The sequence below is a fragment of the Danio aesculapii genome, chromosome 3, assembly GCF_903798145.1.
Source record: "Danio aesculapii chromosome 3, fDanAes4.1, whole genome shotgun sequence".
Taxonomy (NCBI): Eukaryota; Metazoa; Chordata; class Actinopteri; order Cypriniformes; family Danionidae; genus Danio; species Danio aesculapii.
The window spans coordinates 35,350,842-35,368,801 of NC_079437.1; the positions used below are offsets into that span (position 1 = coordinate 35,350,842).

General features: G+C 36.9%; 1 protein-coding gene across 1 annotated transcript; it reads left to right on the top strand.

Moving 5' to 3' along the window:
- The first annotated feature begins 6,833 nt into the window (after positions 1-6,833).
- On the top strand, positions 6,834-16,121 carry slc16a3a (solute carrier family 16 member 3a). The gene is made up of 5 exons (XM_056453857.1): positions 6,834-6,980; positions 8,626-8,862; positions 11,286-11,429; positions 11,513-12,301; positions 14,494-16,121. Exons 2-5 carry the CDS (start codon positions 8,640-8,642, stop codon positions 14,841-14,843), a joined length of 1,506 nt encoding a protein of 501 aa, XP_056309832.1. The 5' UTR covers positions 6,834-6,980; positions 8,626-8,639; the 3' UTR covers positions 14,844-16,121.
- The last annotated feature ends 1,839 nt before the right edge of the window (positions 16,122-17,960 follow it).

Sequence of the window (17,960 nt, forward strand, 5' to 3'; positions counted from 1 at the left end):
AGCTCTGATTGGCTGAATGATTGTCCAACCGCACAGATATCATGCGTAAAGCTCTTAACTGTATATCCACCAGAGGCCAGTAGAGATGATTTTTGAGCTTCCATTGCACTACTATATTCCTATTTACAGTAAACATTTTTTCATAATTCTTACAAGTTTATAAGGCAATATGTTATGTTCATAAAGGTAGGCTACACTGAAAAAAATTATTCAAAGATGATTCCTTGAATTTACTACATTTTTTTTACGTTAAGTGGTTGCAAACAATTTATTTGGGCTGAATTTAAACAAACAAATTAAGTTGAACATTGCTCAATTTAATTTGTTTGTTTAAATTCAACACAAATAAAATGTTTGCAACAGTTTTGCATGCAACTTTTTTTCTATTGTATTTAATAGGCTGCTCAATCAAAATAGTAAACACAATATGCTTTTCTGACCGTCTTTTCTGGATTTTAAGCGATAGATAGATAGATAGATAGATAGATAGATAGATAGATAGATAGATAGATAGATAGATAGATAGATAGATAGATAGATAGATAGATAGATAGATAGATAGATAGATAGATAGATAGATAGATAGATAGATAGATAGATAGATAGATAGATAGACAGATAGGGATTTTAGAGTTAAAACTTTTAGTTACAATAAACAAGACAATAACTGGAAACGATATCTAATAAACAACCATGAATGGAATCAATCTTGAGCAGCAACAGAGTTTATATGGATTATGCATAATCATAATACAATTACCACATGCTTTTTAGAAAATGTTAAATAAATTATCCGTAATTTATTGATTCTTATTATTTTTTACTTTAAATATCCCTTCAAGAAATAAGTGAACTTTAATATTTTTTACTTTGTAAATATAAATGTCACGCAAATTAATTGGTTGACCTTGCTTCTTGATGTTTTTGAGGTGTTTGAGATGAGTAATTATGATAGTTGACTTGACAATGGGTACCAAATCTTCATTATTCAGTCATATTTTAAGATGTTGATAACAAGCTTAATAAATAGTTAGGTCAGACATAATTGAAAAGTAATTCAAAACCAGATTTCATGACCTAAAACAAGTGATCTAAATTACAATAACAATTGTAATAGCCATCATGTATAATTTGTAATAAGAAAAATATAAAAATTAGACAAATCTGAATTAAAAGGCAGCTAAAATGTATCAGTTCGTAAATAATTAACACTCCTTGTCCTCTTTGTCTTCATCCAGAATGCTGAAACACCACTCATTTCTATTCTCTTTAGGTAGAATGGACATCCATTTGTCGGCCAAACAATAAATCTCTTCTGTTTTATTCCTCTTTCATCAGTCATGTGGGCCTGCAGTCTGAATCGAGGGCTTTTAACATAGTGGAACATGCTATGAATGTCATGGAAGCCTGGAGGTTTCGTTTTCATCAACACAAGCTGAAATGTGGTAAACATTCATTCATTTTCACTCCGCAGGTTCCTGAACTCACATAATATCTAAGCATTGTTTTCCTTTATGGCTTTAGTCTACATGAAGTATAAATCAAATCACACAATTTAAGAATTAACTTAAGCTACTTAAAGAGATGGTTCTCCTAAAATAAAATTCATTGCTATCTTCATTCATCATTCATCCGATTTTTGGTTTTGGCACGGTGACTCAGTGGTTAGCACTGTCACCTCACAACAAGAAGGTCGCTGGTTTGAGTCCCAGCTGGGCCAGTTGGTATTTCTATATGCAGTTTGCATGTTCTCCTCATGGTCGTGTGGGTTTCCTCTGGGTGCTCCAGTTTCCCCCACAGTCCAAAGACATGCGCTATAGGTGAATGGGGTAATCTGAATTGGACAAAGTGTATGAGTGTGTGTGTGAATGCAAGAATGTATGGGATTTTCTCAGTACTGGGTTGCAGCTAAAAGGGCATCCCCTGCATAAAACATGTGCCGGGATAGTTGGTGGTTCATTCCACTGTGGCGACCCCTGATAAGGCACTAAGCCGAAGAAAAATGAATGAATGAATGAATGAATAAATGAATGAATGAATGAATGAATGTTGGAAACCAATAGCCATTGACTTCCACAGTATTTGTTGTTCCTATGGATGTGAATGGCTACCGGATTCTAACTGTGACCCCGCCGGTCCTAAACCACCCAACCCGCTCCGAGCTGGGATCAAATTGGGGACCTTCTGCATAGGAGTTTGTTGCTCTAACAAGGAGGCTAAAGGCCATGGCCTCTAGTGTCTGTCGCTAGAGCACCTTTAGAGGTCAGATGAGTGAGGTTTACCTGCACAGCACTTACTAGCTGGCGTTCGTTACATAACATTCTTCAAAATATCTTCTTTTGTAAAGCTTTGAAACCACCTAAGGGTGAGTAAATAGTGAATACATTTTTGGGTGAACTATCCCATTAAGGCAACCTCTGTCAAAACTTCAGCAAACAGTCAAACGAAAAAGCCACCAACACTTGTTTGGTTGCTTTACAGGGACATGTCTTGAATCTGTCAAATCCTCCAATTCATTTCCTGTCTTTCTTTTCTTATTTCCTTTTGCACACTCATACTTCCATAAAAGGCCATTGAGTTGTTTCCATTGATTGCTATTCTGAAGTGTCAATAATTTATTTATACCGATGATGCAAAACATGCAGCTTTAGATATAGCTTTAAATTCAGTCAGGACAGCCACTGTGGATGTGTAGTTCTGAATGTTCAGATGTCCCACATTACTAGGCATGTGTGTTGGTGATTAAATGATTGTGTTACACTGCAGCGCTGATCAATCCTCTGATTTCCCTGCAGGCCAGTTCAAAGGCCAGTCCGGTTCCCAGCAGAAACTCCAGTAGTCAAAAGATACAATGAACCAGGTTATAAATAGAGACCACTGTTACTTTCTGGCATTAAAAAACAATAACCAATTGTTTAACAGCCATATTGGGCCAGGCCAGATTTTTATAACAAACAGCAATGCCTTGACACTTTTTCCAATGGTTTTAAAGTCTGTGTGAAATCAAAGTTTACAATGTTTATTTTGCTAGTGCACATTGTTATTCTTTAGGTGAACAATCAATCTCTGCGAGTAATTCCACAAAAAAGATAAAAATGTTTGGTAATCTTCAGTCAAATTCTGATCATTTGCTTCAGCATTTGGAGTGTTTGCTTCAGCCACAATATTCTTAACCACATCCCTCTTACACAGCAAATTTGCCAGTGTACATTTTACACCACGAGTGTTGAATTTGACTTGTCAGGTGTATATATGAGTCCCACCAGCCAAGTGCCCAGGTTACACTTTCAAAAGTGTTGAAAATATACACCTCTGCAGTGCAAAATATTTCACACTTAGTGTAAAAATGCACACCACATTAAACATTTTAACACCTGCAGAGCAAATTGTCCAGTGTACATTCAATTCAATTCACCTTTATTTGTATAGCGCTTATACAATGTAGATTGTGTCAAAGCAGCTTCACATAAAAGGTCACAGTAAATATACATACAACTCCAGTGGTGTTATATAGATTACACTCTCTTCTGGTGTATATAAGAGTCCCACCAGGCCACTGTATAAGTTACACTTTAAAAAGTGTTGAATATATACACTTAAGCAGAGTAAATAATTTTACACTAAGAGTGCAAAAACTTTACTACATTAAGTATCTATCACCACTGCCTAGTCATATTTAGCATAAATTTAAATTTTCTTTAAACTGACATGAGTAACATTTTTCCCACATGAAATTCACAAATAAAAGTGTATATCTGAATGTTTTAACACACTGGAATAATAATAATAATAATAATAATGTCAACAAACTCTTTTCTGTTGCCTTACAAAATGAGTGTTTACGCGTTTAATTTAACCCACATCAGCATTAAAAACAGTATACATACACCTAGATTTTAACACTATAACACTACAGGGGCTTACACCAGAAATTCAACACCTCACAATTCCTGTGTACTGTTAGTTAGGGAATGATGCAAAAAATCCCTGCCCCCTACTCAACATTCTGTTTCAGTTGGAAGTGTATCAACATACTGGAAAAAAAGTCTCAGAAACTTCTGGTTTAGGTGGAATTTAAGGTGTACTTTTGTCAGTCCAATCAGAAATGGATGAGCTTGTCCAATTTTGACTACTTCCAGAAGCAGTCCAAACATTTGATTATGACTGATTGCATTCTGTGTATAGGCACTCATAGTTGCATGTGTTCAAACTGTCACAATCAACAAGCTACTCTCTGACTACTGACCTAACATGTAATCATAATCATGATGTGTTGTGAGAAAAAATATTGGTCCTTTTTGACAGATTCCCCTTCTCTGCACAGGCTGAGCGTTCCGTGTAGGCTAGAGTGTTTTCATCTTATATTTACAATAATTATGGCATGAACACAGCCTTACTTTGAATAACTTCTCGGCTGCTTAATAGTATATTCTATATGAAGGTGGAGTTGTCATTATCACATGTGTTAATTCTTTAGATTTAAGGTTATGTAATAAGTGGCTTTGAGATATTGTTCTTAAAAGGTTTTGCATACCGAAAGTGATACTGGGATAAGGATTTCTAAATAAAAGGTTCCAAAATGTGAACATTTAAAAAATAAAATAAAATCACAATGTAAATAAGTTGTCACAGTATGAGATCAATGCGATAGCTAGAGCCAGACAGAATCTGTGGCCATTTTTTGCTATTTCTGTGCAGAATTTTGTTGTATTGTAATTAAATCAAATGAACCCTCTCATATTTATCAATATTATTCTTAATAAGACTCAATAATGGGCTAAAAATCTGTGGAAATCGGCGTATTTCTGCGTGCGTAGCTTGTGTGGGCCAAGCCATAGCCCAATAGTTAGAGTGCCAACATATATTACAACAGCATTTCGGGCGTCCTGAGATCAAATCCTGGTTGTGGACCTTTTAAAACCTATTCTCCACCCACTTCACTTCCTGTCATTCTACCTACCTGTCAAATAAAGGCAAATGGCAAAAATAAATCTTAAAAAAAATGAAAATAACTTAACTTTGACATAAACGTCAAGTAGAATCTTATAATTCCAAGGTGAGTTGACTTCCATTCATAAATGCTCTTCTGTGGCTTCAAAGTATCCATCAAATACGCACTTCAGAATCAGCGCAGACATACGAGTTTTGAATACTACAAATCTGGACACGTCTCAGCTCACATACTTTTTTCATATACAATATGGGAGGTACCAATGTTTGATAGTGTTGCTTAGCTTCAGTTTAAGATGTGAACAGCTTTAAGTAGATAATGGCATATTGTTGTCTCATAATAATTAATTTTAAGAGGTAATTACTTCATGATCTGTTAAAAGTTTTTTTCTATATAGTATTAAAGGCATGCATTACTGCATTCACGATGTCATTATTATCACATGATCAACCAGTGCAGTTGACAGCCTTGTGGATTATTTAAAATGTTCATTGTATGCATACTTTAGAATCTTTCCATAAATTTGCACATATTTTGTCACACTATTATCCACCTGCTATACACTACCTGATAAACGTCTTGTCATCAATCCCAGTTGTAAAAGCAACACATAATAACTTGACTTCTAATTGATCATTTGGAAAAGTGGCAGAAGGTCGATTTTTCTGATGAATCATCTGTTGAACTGCATCTCAATCATCACAAATACTGCAGAAGACTTACTGGAACACCCATGGACCCAAGATTCTCACAGTACAAGTCAAGTTTTTGTGAAGGAAAAATCATGGTTTGGGGTTACATTCAGTATGGGGCATGCGAGAGATCTGTAGAGTGAATGGCAACATCAACAATCTGAGGCATCAAGACCCATTACAAACCACAGGAGGTATCAAGGCCCATTACATTACAAACCACAGGAGGGGGCAATTCTTCAGCCCAGGCCAGTCACCAAACATGAACATTATTGAGCATGTCTGGGCTTAGATGAAGGAGGAGGCATTGAAGATGAATCCAAAGAATCTTGATGAACTCTGGGAATCCTGCAGGATCGCTTTCTTTGCCATTCCAGATGACTTTATTTGGGTTATTGCAGAGATGTATAGATGCAGTCCTCCAAGCTCATGGAAGTCACACACAATGTTAATTCTTTTTCCACTGCACCATGACTTTATATTCTATACTGGACATTATTACTGTTAAGTGACAAGACTTTAGTCTAAGCAAAGTCAGACCTTACTGTCCTAATTAAATAATTAAAAATCAAGACATGATCATACTTTATTTTGGTAAAATAAGCGTAATCTAGAGGCCTTTGCCACTTTTGATACCAAATGATCAACTAGAATTCAAGTTATTATTTGTTGTTCCTAAAACTTGGATAGGCAAAAAGACTTTTGTCAGGTAGTGTATATGTGCAGTTTTGGATGCAGTCATTGTATTCATAATTAGCATTGTACCACATTACAACTAAAGTTTCCTATCTACATAGTTTTTATCTGCTGGCTCATGCACTAGATTGTAAACTGCATAACACAGGTTTGTTTATTCAGCTCATAACTCATGTCAGGGCACTTGCTGAAACAGTAATACATCTCTCAGATGATCACTAGTAAATAAATCTTTAGAAAATCCATGTTAAACAGTGCAGACATGAGAATGAATAGCCGTATGCACTTTTTCAGATAGTTGACATATTTGAAACAAGTAAGAGGACATTCCAGTTTTCTCTGGCAGGACGTTTTCCTGTTCTGCGGCTTTAATATTTTACTAAGAACAGAACCCTATTGTTTAGCAGTCAGGTTATTTTTTACTATACCGTCGCAGGAGTGGCAGAAACACGCGCTCTTACGTCACACGCACGCTGACATAAAGGTGAATTTGACAACATGAAGTGAGGCGCAGACTTTAGGACCCAGTCCAGTTCACGGACTCAGCCGGTCGGGTTTCTCTCTCTGTAATGTCCTACGTGCTGCCAGAAGCGTGTTCCGCTGGACACAACTGAAAATTTGAAGGATTATCATTTGTTTTAGTAAGTAGCCTAACATTTGTAGTTAGTTTAGGCATATCCCGGAAGCATGTCGTGATAATTAGAGAATTTGGATGGTGTTTAATGCCAAAATAAAGATGTTAATTAGCTTCTTCATAAGAAGATAAAGATTTGCACAGATCTTGTAGGACAACATTTAAAAATGTCAGTCTGATTTAACGAAGCTGTGCTAGCTATGATTTTAATATTCACAGTTTTTGTTTATGAAATTAATATTCGTTGCGCATATATGAGAGCCTATATATACATTTCTATATGCTATAGAAATCATGATTGATGTTGTGGTGGATATTTATGAACTTAAATAGGCTGCATAACCTTGCATCTCGGTGATAAATGTGGACTGCGCATGAGCTTGTTCCGCATCTTTGCAGCATCCTCATACAAGGTAACAGGTGATACTGACATCGTGAACAAGCTGATATTTAAAAAAAAATGGTCTCACACTAGATTATAGGTGTAATGGAATAAATATGGAGTTATTAGATGTTTCTTTTTATAGACAGGCGTCGTGTTGTCTAAAAGTGCGGATATTGCGAATATGCGATGTCAGTCGATTATAGCCTACAAGATGCTGCAAGGCATTTAGCCTTACCCACGCTGAGTTTAGTAGATATGTATTTCTCCAAATTGTTCAATTTTCTAATACTAAATTAACATTTTAATTACCAAATAATCTCGTTAACAAGCCAGAAAACAAATAATAAATACAAATCTGTGGCAATGTGGAATTAATCAATGTGGTATTTTTTGGAAATCCCACTACATACAAATAATTAAAATGCTAAAAATGATTATTAAAATAATAATAAAATAAACAATTCCTGAGCTAAAATTTTAATAAATTAATAAAAAGTATGACTCCAGTACAATGTGAACCATGAAAATAGCTGTAAGAAAAAAAATAAATGTAATTTTCACAATGATAAAGAGGCACAATCTATCAGTCTTCAAAAAATTATCAAATTGCATAATTTAAAATACATTATATTTAAGACATAATCCTAAAATTAATTAATTGTTCTTTCTTTATAGGTGAAATTTCAGAAAATACATGAGAAAAAACTGCATAACATGTTCAACTTATTGCCTTTAACTCTAAATTTCTGTGGCAAGTTTAAGATTTTGAGTTAAAGTTTATATGTTTTCAAAAATAAACTATTGCGTTGTCTTGATCATTGTGAGATAAAACTAAGGTTAACTTTAAGGTAAGATTACTCACCTTTATTTGAGTTTATTCAAATTACAGAAGTTGAACCTTCTCAAATAAAACAGAAATTTGAGTGTTTTGAACTTCATTACATTCATTTTCGTTTCGGCGAATCAAAGGTCACCACAACGGAATGAACAGCCAACTTATCCAGCATATGTTTTATGCAGCGGATGCCCTTCCAGTTGCAACCCATCTCTGGCAAACACCCAGTGCTACCCATTGCACCGCCAATTTCATTACAATCAAGCACATTTTTTAACTGCTACACAACTGAAATGTAACATCACTGCTACCTCCATCTACAATTCTTTGTGTCATGGGATTCCTGGTAATAGGGTCCTGAAGGCATTATCATTGACTTGCATACTACAGCTTATTGCTTTACCCTGAGATCACGTGTGTGTGTTTCCACAGAGCATTAGAGCATCATGGGTGGAGTGGCACTGGATGACGGCGGCTGTAAAGTGAAAGCTCCTGATGGTGGTTGGGGTTGGGCTGTGCTCTTCGGTTGCTTCGTCATCACAGGTTTCTCCTACGCCTTTCCAAAGGCCGTCAGTGTTTTCTTCAAGGAGCTGATTAGAGAGTTTGGGGTGGGTTACAGTGACACAGCTTGGATCTCCTCCATCCTATTGGCTATGCTTTATGGCACGGGTAGGTCCATCAATATTCAAATGAGGTCTTAAAGGGATAGTTCAGCACCAATAATAGTCATGTTACTCTAAACCTGTATGATAACATGTTCTTTGAGTAAACAGAATATCTGAACTGTTCAAGGATATTAAAAAATTCCACCTTTTCCCCCCGTGATTCATTTAAATGTAAAAAATAAATAGAGTGTAGACATCTTTTCAGCGCTAGTGTGTCTTTATTAAAGCCTGACCATTTTCAGTGACTGTCCTCTGTAAAGGTTGCCAGTGCCGACTGAATTACTCTCGATATTTGTTGGTGCATCTGAAAAAAACTCAATCAAATCATATTGCAGAGATTTTTAAGGTATCCGCAAATTATAGTATCACTGACTTAGATATATTATTCAGTGAAGATAGGTGTTGAGCAAATTTAACCTTTGTGTTTGTGCAGGAATACTGGCATTTTACTGACGACTTGTTTCGGGCAGTTCAGAGTTTTTATTATTTCTCTTTTAGAAGAAACTATTTTGCACTTTGATCTCTGACTTTGATTAACAAACATTTTTATGACATACAACATGGATATAATGTCTATAAAAAGATAGGAGTGGCACTATCTCCTCTAACTAGTCTTCATATATATGCAAATATACACATACAGTCTTTCTTTATAAGAGAAGATCACAGTGAAATGCTATTTGGTTTCGAGAGAAAGCTAGATAATGCCATGTTTTTTAGACAGAAATACTCAGTGTAGCAGTATTGAGCCGTGTGAAATTAAACTGAAACTTAAAAATAGGCTATGCAAAAGTTTGGGCACCCTCTCTTGTGTTTGGATTTCAAAACCTGTAGTCACTTAATGCTGATTGATTACAACACAAAAATTGATTCGAGTGAAGCTGCGGTCACACTGCACTCTTCTCCCCATAGACTTCCATACGGGCGCGAATGTGTCAGACCTCAAACTCAAGCTCGTGGGACAAGTTTCGCAGTTAGCTGCATTGGAAAGTTCAAGCTTAATGAACTCTGACCTGTGAAATCGCATCACGTGACTGCATGAGACCATCGAGGATCAAAGCATGACCTCTCTGGACAGAAATTTAAAATATGGAGCAATCGCTCGCTTTTTAAAATGTCTAATCATCTTGTTTAATCCTGCCCCTTTTCACAGCACCGAACAACAAATTTTGCATGCTCAAACTATAGTGTGACCGCAGCTTGACTCAGTGAACCTTAACGATCGTAACACAAGTGCAACCAATCATGAAGAAGGATATTTAATAACTGGTAGCTAGTTGTGCTTCTCCTTATTGTGACCCAGAAAGCAACATGGGAACCTCAAAAAAACTTCCTAAAAACCTAAAAACAAGGATAATTCATTAACAGGAATTAGGAGAAGGATGCAAAAGGCTGTCAATGAGGCTTAAAGGCTCAATCTCCACAGTCAGAAATATAGTAAGAAAATGGAAGGCCACAGGAACAGTTCTTGTGAAGGAAAGATGTGCTAGACCAAGAAAAATTTATGAAAAGCAAAGGGGAAGAATGGTTAGAATGGTCACAGATAAACCACAGACCACCTCCAAAGAGCTCCAGGAACATCTTGCAGCTGATAATGTCATTGTACATCGTTCCACAGTTCAGCGCGCTCTTCACAAAGAACAGCTTAATGAAAGGTGATGCAGAAGAAGACTTTTCTGCATTCGGGCGATGAGATGAGTCGTTTGAGGTGTGCAAAAGTTCATCTAGACAAGAATGAATAATTTTGGAAAAATATACTGTGGACAGATGCCACAATCATAGACATTGCAGGGCGCAAAAAGAACACAGCATTCCAGGAGAAGAAACCTTGTCAAAGTTAAAGGTCACATGGATTCCACCCAGTATCAGCTAATTCTGAAGAACAATGTTAAGGAATCAGTCAAGAGGCTGAAGTTACGGCAGGGTTGGATGTTTCAGTAGCACAATGATTCAAAGCACAGTTCCAGATTGGCCGAGGAATTCACACTCAGACATGATATAATGTTCTAGACTGGCCATCCCAGTCCCCAGACTAGGGACTTTTAAAAAAGAGCCGGTCACGCTTGGCACCCATCAAACCTGACTTAACTGGAGAAATTTTGCTGGGAAGAATGACCCAAAATGCCTTCAGCAAGAATTCAGGGACTTACCCTTGGCTATAAGAACCATCTATGGGCTATTATGTCAACAAAAGATGACTCTACAAAAGATTGATATCATTATTCTGCCCAAATTTTTGCACCTGTCTGTTTTTGTTAAGACTTAAATTACATCGCATCTGTTGATTAAATAAATGTTATGTCTGAACTGAAATGTTGCTTTTCCCCTAGGGTATGAAATACTTATCTAAATGAATTTGCAATTATGAAAATTATCAGGAGTGGGTAAACTTTTGCATAAAACAGTATATACAATGATTTTTCTTAGGGCCTTTATGCAGCATTTTAGTGAATCGATTCGGATGTCGTCCAGTGATGTTGGTGGGCGGCCTTTTTGCATCATTGGGAATGATCTTGGCATCATTTGCCACAAGCATCATCCATATTTACTTGTGCACAGGAGTCATTACAGGTACTTCAGCCATCTTTTACTTCTTTACTAAGTACTGGGTGTCCATCCAGAAACACGTTAATATTTATATCCTCTGCCTCCAGGTCTTGGAATGGCTCTGAACTTTCAGCCATCACTCATTATGTTGAATCGATACTTCAGTGAGAAGCGTCCACTGGCCAACGGTCTGGCTGCAGCTGGGAGCCCGGTGGCCCTGTGTTGTCTGTCTCCTCTTGGACAGGTTCTTCAGTATGAATATGGCTGGAGAGGGGGCTTCCTCATTTTGGGAGGGATACTGTTGAACTGTTGTGCCTGCGGTGCTTTAATGAGGCCTTTAGTCCCACCGAAGTCCTTAGAGACCCCTGGGATTGAAAAAGCACCGGACGACGCTGACAAAAATGTAAAACCCAAGCCCAAGCTGCTGGACTTCAGTGTTTTCAGAGACCGGGGTTTTCTCATTTACACCATCGCTGCCTCTATTATGGTCCTGGGTTTGTTCGTTCCTCCAGTGTTTGTGGTGAGCTATGCCAAAGAGCTGGGAAATGAGGACACCAAATCTGCACTTCTGCTTAGCATTTTGGGCTTCATTGACATTTTCGCTCGGCCCACATGTGGTATAATCGCTGGGCTTCAGTGGGTTCGTCCTCGCTGCGTCTACCTCTTCAGCTTCGCTCTCATTTTCAATGGCATCACAGATCTGGTGGGCTCCCTGTCTAAAGACTACACCTCTCTGGTGGTGTTCTGCATCTTCTTCGGCATCTCTTATGGGATGGTTGGTGCCTTGCAATTTGAGGTTCTCATGGCTGTTGTGGGCACAGAGAAGTTCTCCAGTGCCATCGGTTTAGTTCTCATGCTCGAAGCCATTGCTGTGCTGGTTGGTCCTCCCTCCGCTGGTGAGTGTTGAAAGTTCATTTTAATAGGACATTTCATTAAAAAAATGGTGTAGGGTCTGTCTGCGGACTGCAAGATAGAGGCGTAACATGAAGGTGCATAACTTGCAGTATGTTAAAGGTGTAACTTGAAGTTATGGAGACTGACATGTCAAAACTATGTTGTCGGCAAGATGTCGTTGTACATCAGTTATTAATGTCTACACCTACTCCGCATCTAAACCCAACCATCACAATTATTAATGTCTATACCTATCACAACCCTAAACCAAACCATCGTTGCTAACTTCAACACCATCCCCAACCCTTAACCCAACCATCACAGTTATTAACGTCTACACCTTCCCCAAGCCTAAACTCAACCATCATGTTATTAACATACAGCCATGGGCTTTGGCCGCGAGTTGCGGGGCTTTCATACTTGACACGCTCACCATTGTTTTGTTATTTGCTATCACAGGGGGGCGATGCCGAGTAGGCTCACTAAAATGACAAAACAGATGAAGAAGACAAGGAGTGCAGTTGCATGGTGGAGTTGCTAAATGAATGAATATAGTAATATATCAAATGAATTGGTTGGGGATAAATTTGGAGAACTCATAAAAGCATTTGGTGAAAATATTCTCTGGTAAGTATTTCCGCCATCTTGCCAACAACATCTCGTTGTGACCTCTTGCATGGTTCAATAGGATCTCAATAACTGCAAGTTACGCCCCTTCATGTTACGCCCCTGTCTTACAGACAGATATACTTGAAAAACTGCAACTTTGGGTTTAATTTACTTAACCTTGCGGTATTAGACATGTAGGTCAAAAATGTGGGTTTATAATTATACAAGAAACCCAGTTTCAGACAGTAAAAAATATATGCAAATTAGTCCTTTTTTGGGTTAGGGGAATATTGGTGAATCTCTTTAAAACCAATTTTATGGTTTAGCCAATAGAAAGAAGGTGCGTTATATATAACAACAATAGATCAGTGGGAAAGGTAATATGAGACAATAATAATAATAATTTTTTAAGGATTTTTTTATTTCAATCAAATTACAGCCCTAATTTATTTAGCAATTTCCGTTATTTAAAAATAAATGAATGAATGAAAAAAATCGATCAATCAATCAAATCAGTTTGCATTACCATTCAGTCGATTGGGGTTTTTGCAAGAAATTAATACTTTTATTCAGCAAGGATCAATTAAACTGTACACTGAAGTTCCTAATATCCATAAATATATTTGTAATGTTTAAAAAATATATTTTTCAAACAAATACTCTTGGATCACGTGACGCCAAAAGTATAAGCAATAGTGCATAAAATGTTTTATTTTTAACTAAATGAAATGCAGTAATTGAATTTAAAATGTAATTAAGTTTTTATGAGGGCTATTAAAGGTCCCAAGTAATTAAAATAAAGTTTTTTAGATGTTAGTATCAGTATTGTTTGTTTTTAAGATATCTATAAGATAATGTGCCTCAAAACGGTGACAAAATGAAGGTTTAGGGAACATAAAATTGATATAAACATGTAAAGCTTGTAGTTTGTCGCCTCCCCCTTAAATGGACCAACGATTTTATTCATGTCACCACACACTGCAGTGTCTCGTCAAATCATGACCAATCAAATGCTCACTAGTAACTTACATGCCCCGCCCTCTTCAAGACACGTCTTATTTGATGTGATTGAGCTCAACCTCTTTCACTGGCAGAGGTGTGATTAAACAAAACGCTATTGGCTGTTTTTAAAAACAGTATGTCCCATCCTCTCTTCGTGTTTCAGTTGAGATTACGTCAAACATTGAATAAAAATGCACTTAAAAAAAAAAGTGCATTTCAAAGCACTTCACGGGACCTTTAAAGCTTTGTGCATTAAATCGTCATTAAAGGCAGATGCCATTTATGTATGTTGTGCCCATTTCTCATAAATAAACCTTAATACACTTACAGCAGGGGTGTCCAAACTTGATGCTGGAGGGCCGGTGTCCTGCTGAGTTTAGCTCTAACTTGCTTTAACACACCTTCCAAAAAGCTTTTAGTATATCTAGTAAGAGCTTGATTAGCTGGTACAGATTTGATTAGAGTTGGACCTAAACTCTCCAGGACACTGGCCCTCCATGACCGAGTTTGGACACCCTTGACTTACAGTAATCTACAGAGATCCTTTGAATGCCACTGACATTCTTGTTCTCATTTTGTCAAGGCCGACTTTTGGACCACACTAAGAAGTATATGTTTGTCTTCCTGCTGGCTGGGATCGAGGTTGTGTTGTCTGCTTTAGTGCTGGCCATATGCAACTTTCTGTGCATAAAGAAGAAACCTGAGGCACCAGATGCGGCAGCAGTGGAGTCTGGTGAACCAGTCGAGGAGAAGAATCACTCCAGTCCACCAGCCTCAGAGGAGCCACACACGCCCAATGGAAACTCAGAGAAGCCAAAGACTGACCTGAGACCTGAGAATGTCACGGAGGAGCCCACAGAAGAGGAAACATTTCTTAAAGAGGACGATGAGGAGAAGAAAACCATCACCTGCAGTGCAGAATCTGACCTCTGATTGAGCTGTTCTGCCTGAAAAAGAGGGTGGACAGATGAAATTTCAGTGTTAATGTGTGTGTCAATGTGTAGTTGATTCAGTGTCCAAATGTGTGTGCTATTTACTGACAGATTAATCAATAATACAGACCTCCAATGCACTCATGCTGTTCTAAACATAGCATTTGCACTGCCACACAGAGAGATTTGGACAACACAATCTCTAGTTTATGTCTATATCTCGAAACCGCAGACATCTCTTTGAGTTATATAGACATTATGTTAGTCAAAGGTGCTGTAAGTGATTTTTTAAATGCAGAAAATGAGCATACACACTGACACCCACTCTATCACACCAACCTCTGTGATGCTAGCTATGTTTCCATTCAAAGATGCTAATCAAGCTGCGGTCACACTATAGTTTGATTGGTCCATATTTTAAGCGATTGGTCCATATTTTAAATTTCTGTCCAGAGAGGTCATGTTTTGATCTTCGATTGGTCTCACGCAATCATGTGATGCAATTTCACAGGTCAGAGTTCAGCAAGCTTGAACTTTCCAATGCAGCGAACTGCGAAACTTGTCGCACGAGCTTGTGCTTTCGGTCTAACGTATTCGCATGCGTATGAATGGAAGTCTATGAGGAGAAAAGTCCAGTGTGACCGCAGCCTTAGTCTTATGAGTGAAAAAAACAAAACATTTTCTAAACATTGTTTAGATCCCAACGAGTCAAACATAATAAAATCCTCACTTTCTGATAAACTGCCACCAAATATCAAAAAGAAAACTGGATTTGCTTATATAATAAACTACTTGCACCTCAGACGATGAAGATTTAATGCAATGAACTTATGGTGGCTTTTGAAGACTAGAGACTTTGGGAACGAAGCCTCTCAAGACAGTTCTGGAAGATAGTAATAGTTTCTCCCCATGTTCGCGTTGGTTTCTTCCGGGTGCTCCGATTTCCCCCACAGTCCAAGATGTGCTATAGGTGAATTCAATTAACTAAACTAGAAGGGCATTCGTTGCATGAAACATATGCCAAAATATCTGGTGGTTCATTCCGCTGTGGTGACCGCTGATAGTCAGGGACTAAGCTGAAGGAAAATGAATGAGTAATAATAATAATGTAATAATAATACTGAACCACTGTGATGACAGACTTTGGCTGAGGGATTTTAGAATGACCAAAACAACATTTCAGATGTTTTACAGTATGGTCGCTCTGCTGGTTTCACACCCATTTTTGTTATCACATGATCTTTTAAAGCAAAAATCACATAACTTTTTTGATGCAAATTTGTTCGGTGTGTTTCCAGTTGTGTGCAATAGTTTTTTATGCGCATTTTCATAATTTATGCGCATCTTGGCATTTCCATTAAGCAGGGTTTAGTTTTCAAACATGTGCATAAAACTAGATGGATGGAAACATAGTTAATGGCCCAAGTCAGCATCTTAATTTTAGACAATCTTGATTAATTTGGGGCGGATTCTTCTGGTTAGTCCTGGATGAATTTGAAAGAGCTTTCATTAGTTTAGAGGGGAGCAAAATGTTCACAAAAGCAATGTTTAGGTTTATAAACTTAATAGAGACAACGAAAAAACAAGAAACACAATTTACATTGTTTATTGATCATTCTGTATGATCTAATTTTATTAAAATGTGCATTTCCTCTGACCAAAGTGACTTAAACGCAACTGATATCATTATTATGCAAAATTTGCAAAAAACTTCCTAGAACATGAACTCAGACTAGCTCTCAGAACATTTCCAGTTTACATTTTGGACTTTCATAATTATGATAATTATAATATGGCAATAAAGAAGCAACCCAATCCCATTTTTTGGTATAACCATGACCAATGATAATTATACCACAGATACCGATGTCTAAGGTCTAGAATGCAAAAAATTGTTACAGCGCCTTTGACTAAGTGCTAAATAAACCTCAGAACATCACACAACTCTAAACAGATATCCATCACAGGAGTGTGGGCATAGTCTGAAGGTACTCTTTGTTATCAAATTTTCTGCTTCTCACTTAAAATACACCATCTGCTCACATGCTTTTGTAATAGTATGTGTCTCTATTTACTGGTGATTATAATTTGTGAACTCAAGCAATATGAGAAAGCTTTGTTTGTGTGTATTGTACAAAGTGTGATCTATTGGCTTTTGTAGATGTCTGAAAATGCCACATTAGTCAACATTTGTAGTGGATCAAACTATTTCATCAAAGCCGTCCTAAAAGTATTGAACAACACCCATTTTTGTCTTGGGACAATTTTGGAAAAAACTTCAAATGTTGACTATTATATTCCTTTCCCTTACTGTTTACATTCCAGATACTGTAATCCTGCTGAATTAGGAAATGAAGCCTACTGCCCCACTTCACCTTATATTTTTGCTATGTCTCAATGCCAAAGGACAGTGGAATTTGACTGTATTAGTTTATGAAAGTCTGTATAAAAAGATTTTTTTTTTTTCAGAACTGTGAGATATAAAAGTATTATTTTCTAGAGTTTTCAGAGATTACATCTTTGATTCTATATTTTGCTATTCGGTTTCTTGTCATGTTTTTTTATGAATTGCAAGATTATAGGTTCTCGTAATTACTGTATATGTTTATCACAATCACAACTTGAAATGTTACTAATCTATCTTTTTTTTTGCAGAACTGTGATATAAGAAGCTATTTTTGGAGTTTTCATAAGCTACATTTAATAATTCTGAGTTTATATTTCCAATTTTTGTCAGAATTCTTAGTACATTTCGTATTTTGTCTAAGAATTCTTAATTCCGTGTAAACGCCTCATGACTGTTTCTCAGAATTGCAGGCTTATAACCCAAGACATGAGTCATAAACACAATTACTACTAATTAATAAGTTAAAATTTTGCAAGTCTCAGAAAAAAATCTGAAAGTCTTTCTAAATCTTAAAATAAACTCAATATGTTAATGTAAAAACAGTCAAATATTTAAGTCACGGTTAGGCTTTTGTATTAGTTGTACTGTGAATTTATTTTCTGATACTATTGCTGTAATTCTCAACTGAGACTTGTTACAACTTGTGAAATAGAGAGCAGGTATCTCTGTGTTTACAGCTTCATATGAAGGATACTTCAGCAATATTTGTGT

Excerpts from the sequence above, each read along its gene's own strand:
- slc16a3a (XM_056453857.1), top strand. The coding sequence starts at position 8,640 with ATGGGTGGAGTGGCACTGGATGACGGCGGCTGTAAAGTGAAAGCTCCT. Across the intron at positions 8,863-11,285 it reads GGCTATGCTTTATGGCACGG|GGCCTTTATGCAGCATTTTA; the intron begins GTAGGTCCATCA and ends GATTTTTCTTAG. Across the intron at positions 12,302-14,493 it reads GGTTGGTCCTCCCTCCGCTG|GCCGACTTTTGGACCACACT; the intron begins GTGAGTGTTGAA and ends CATTTTGTCAAG.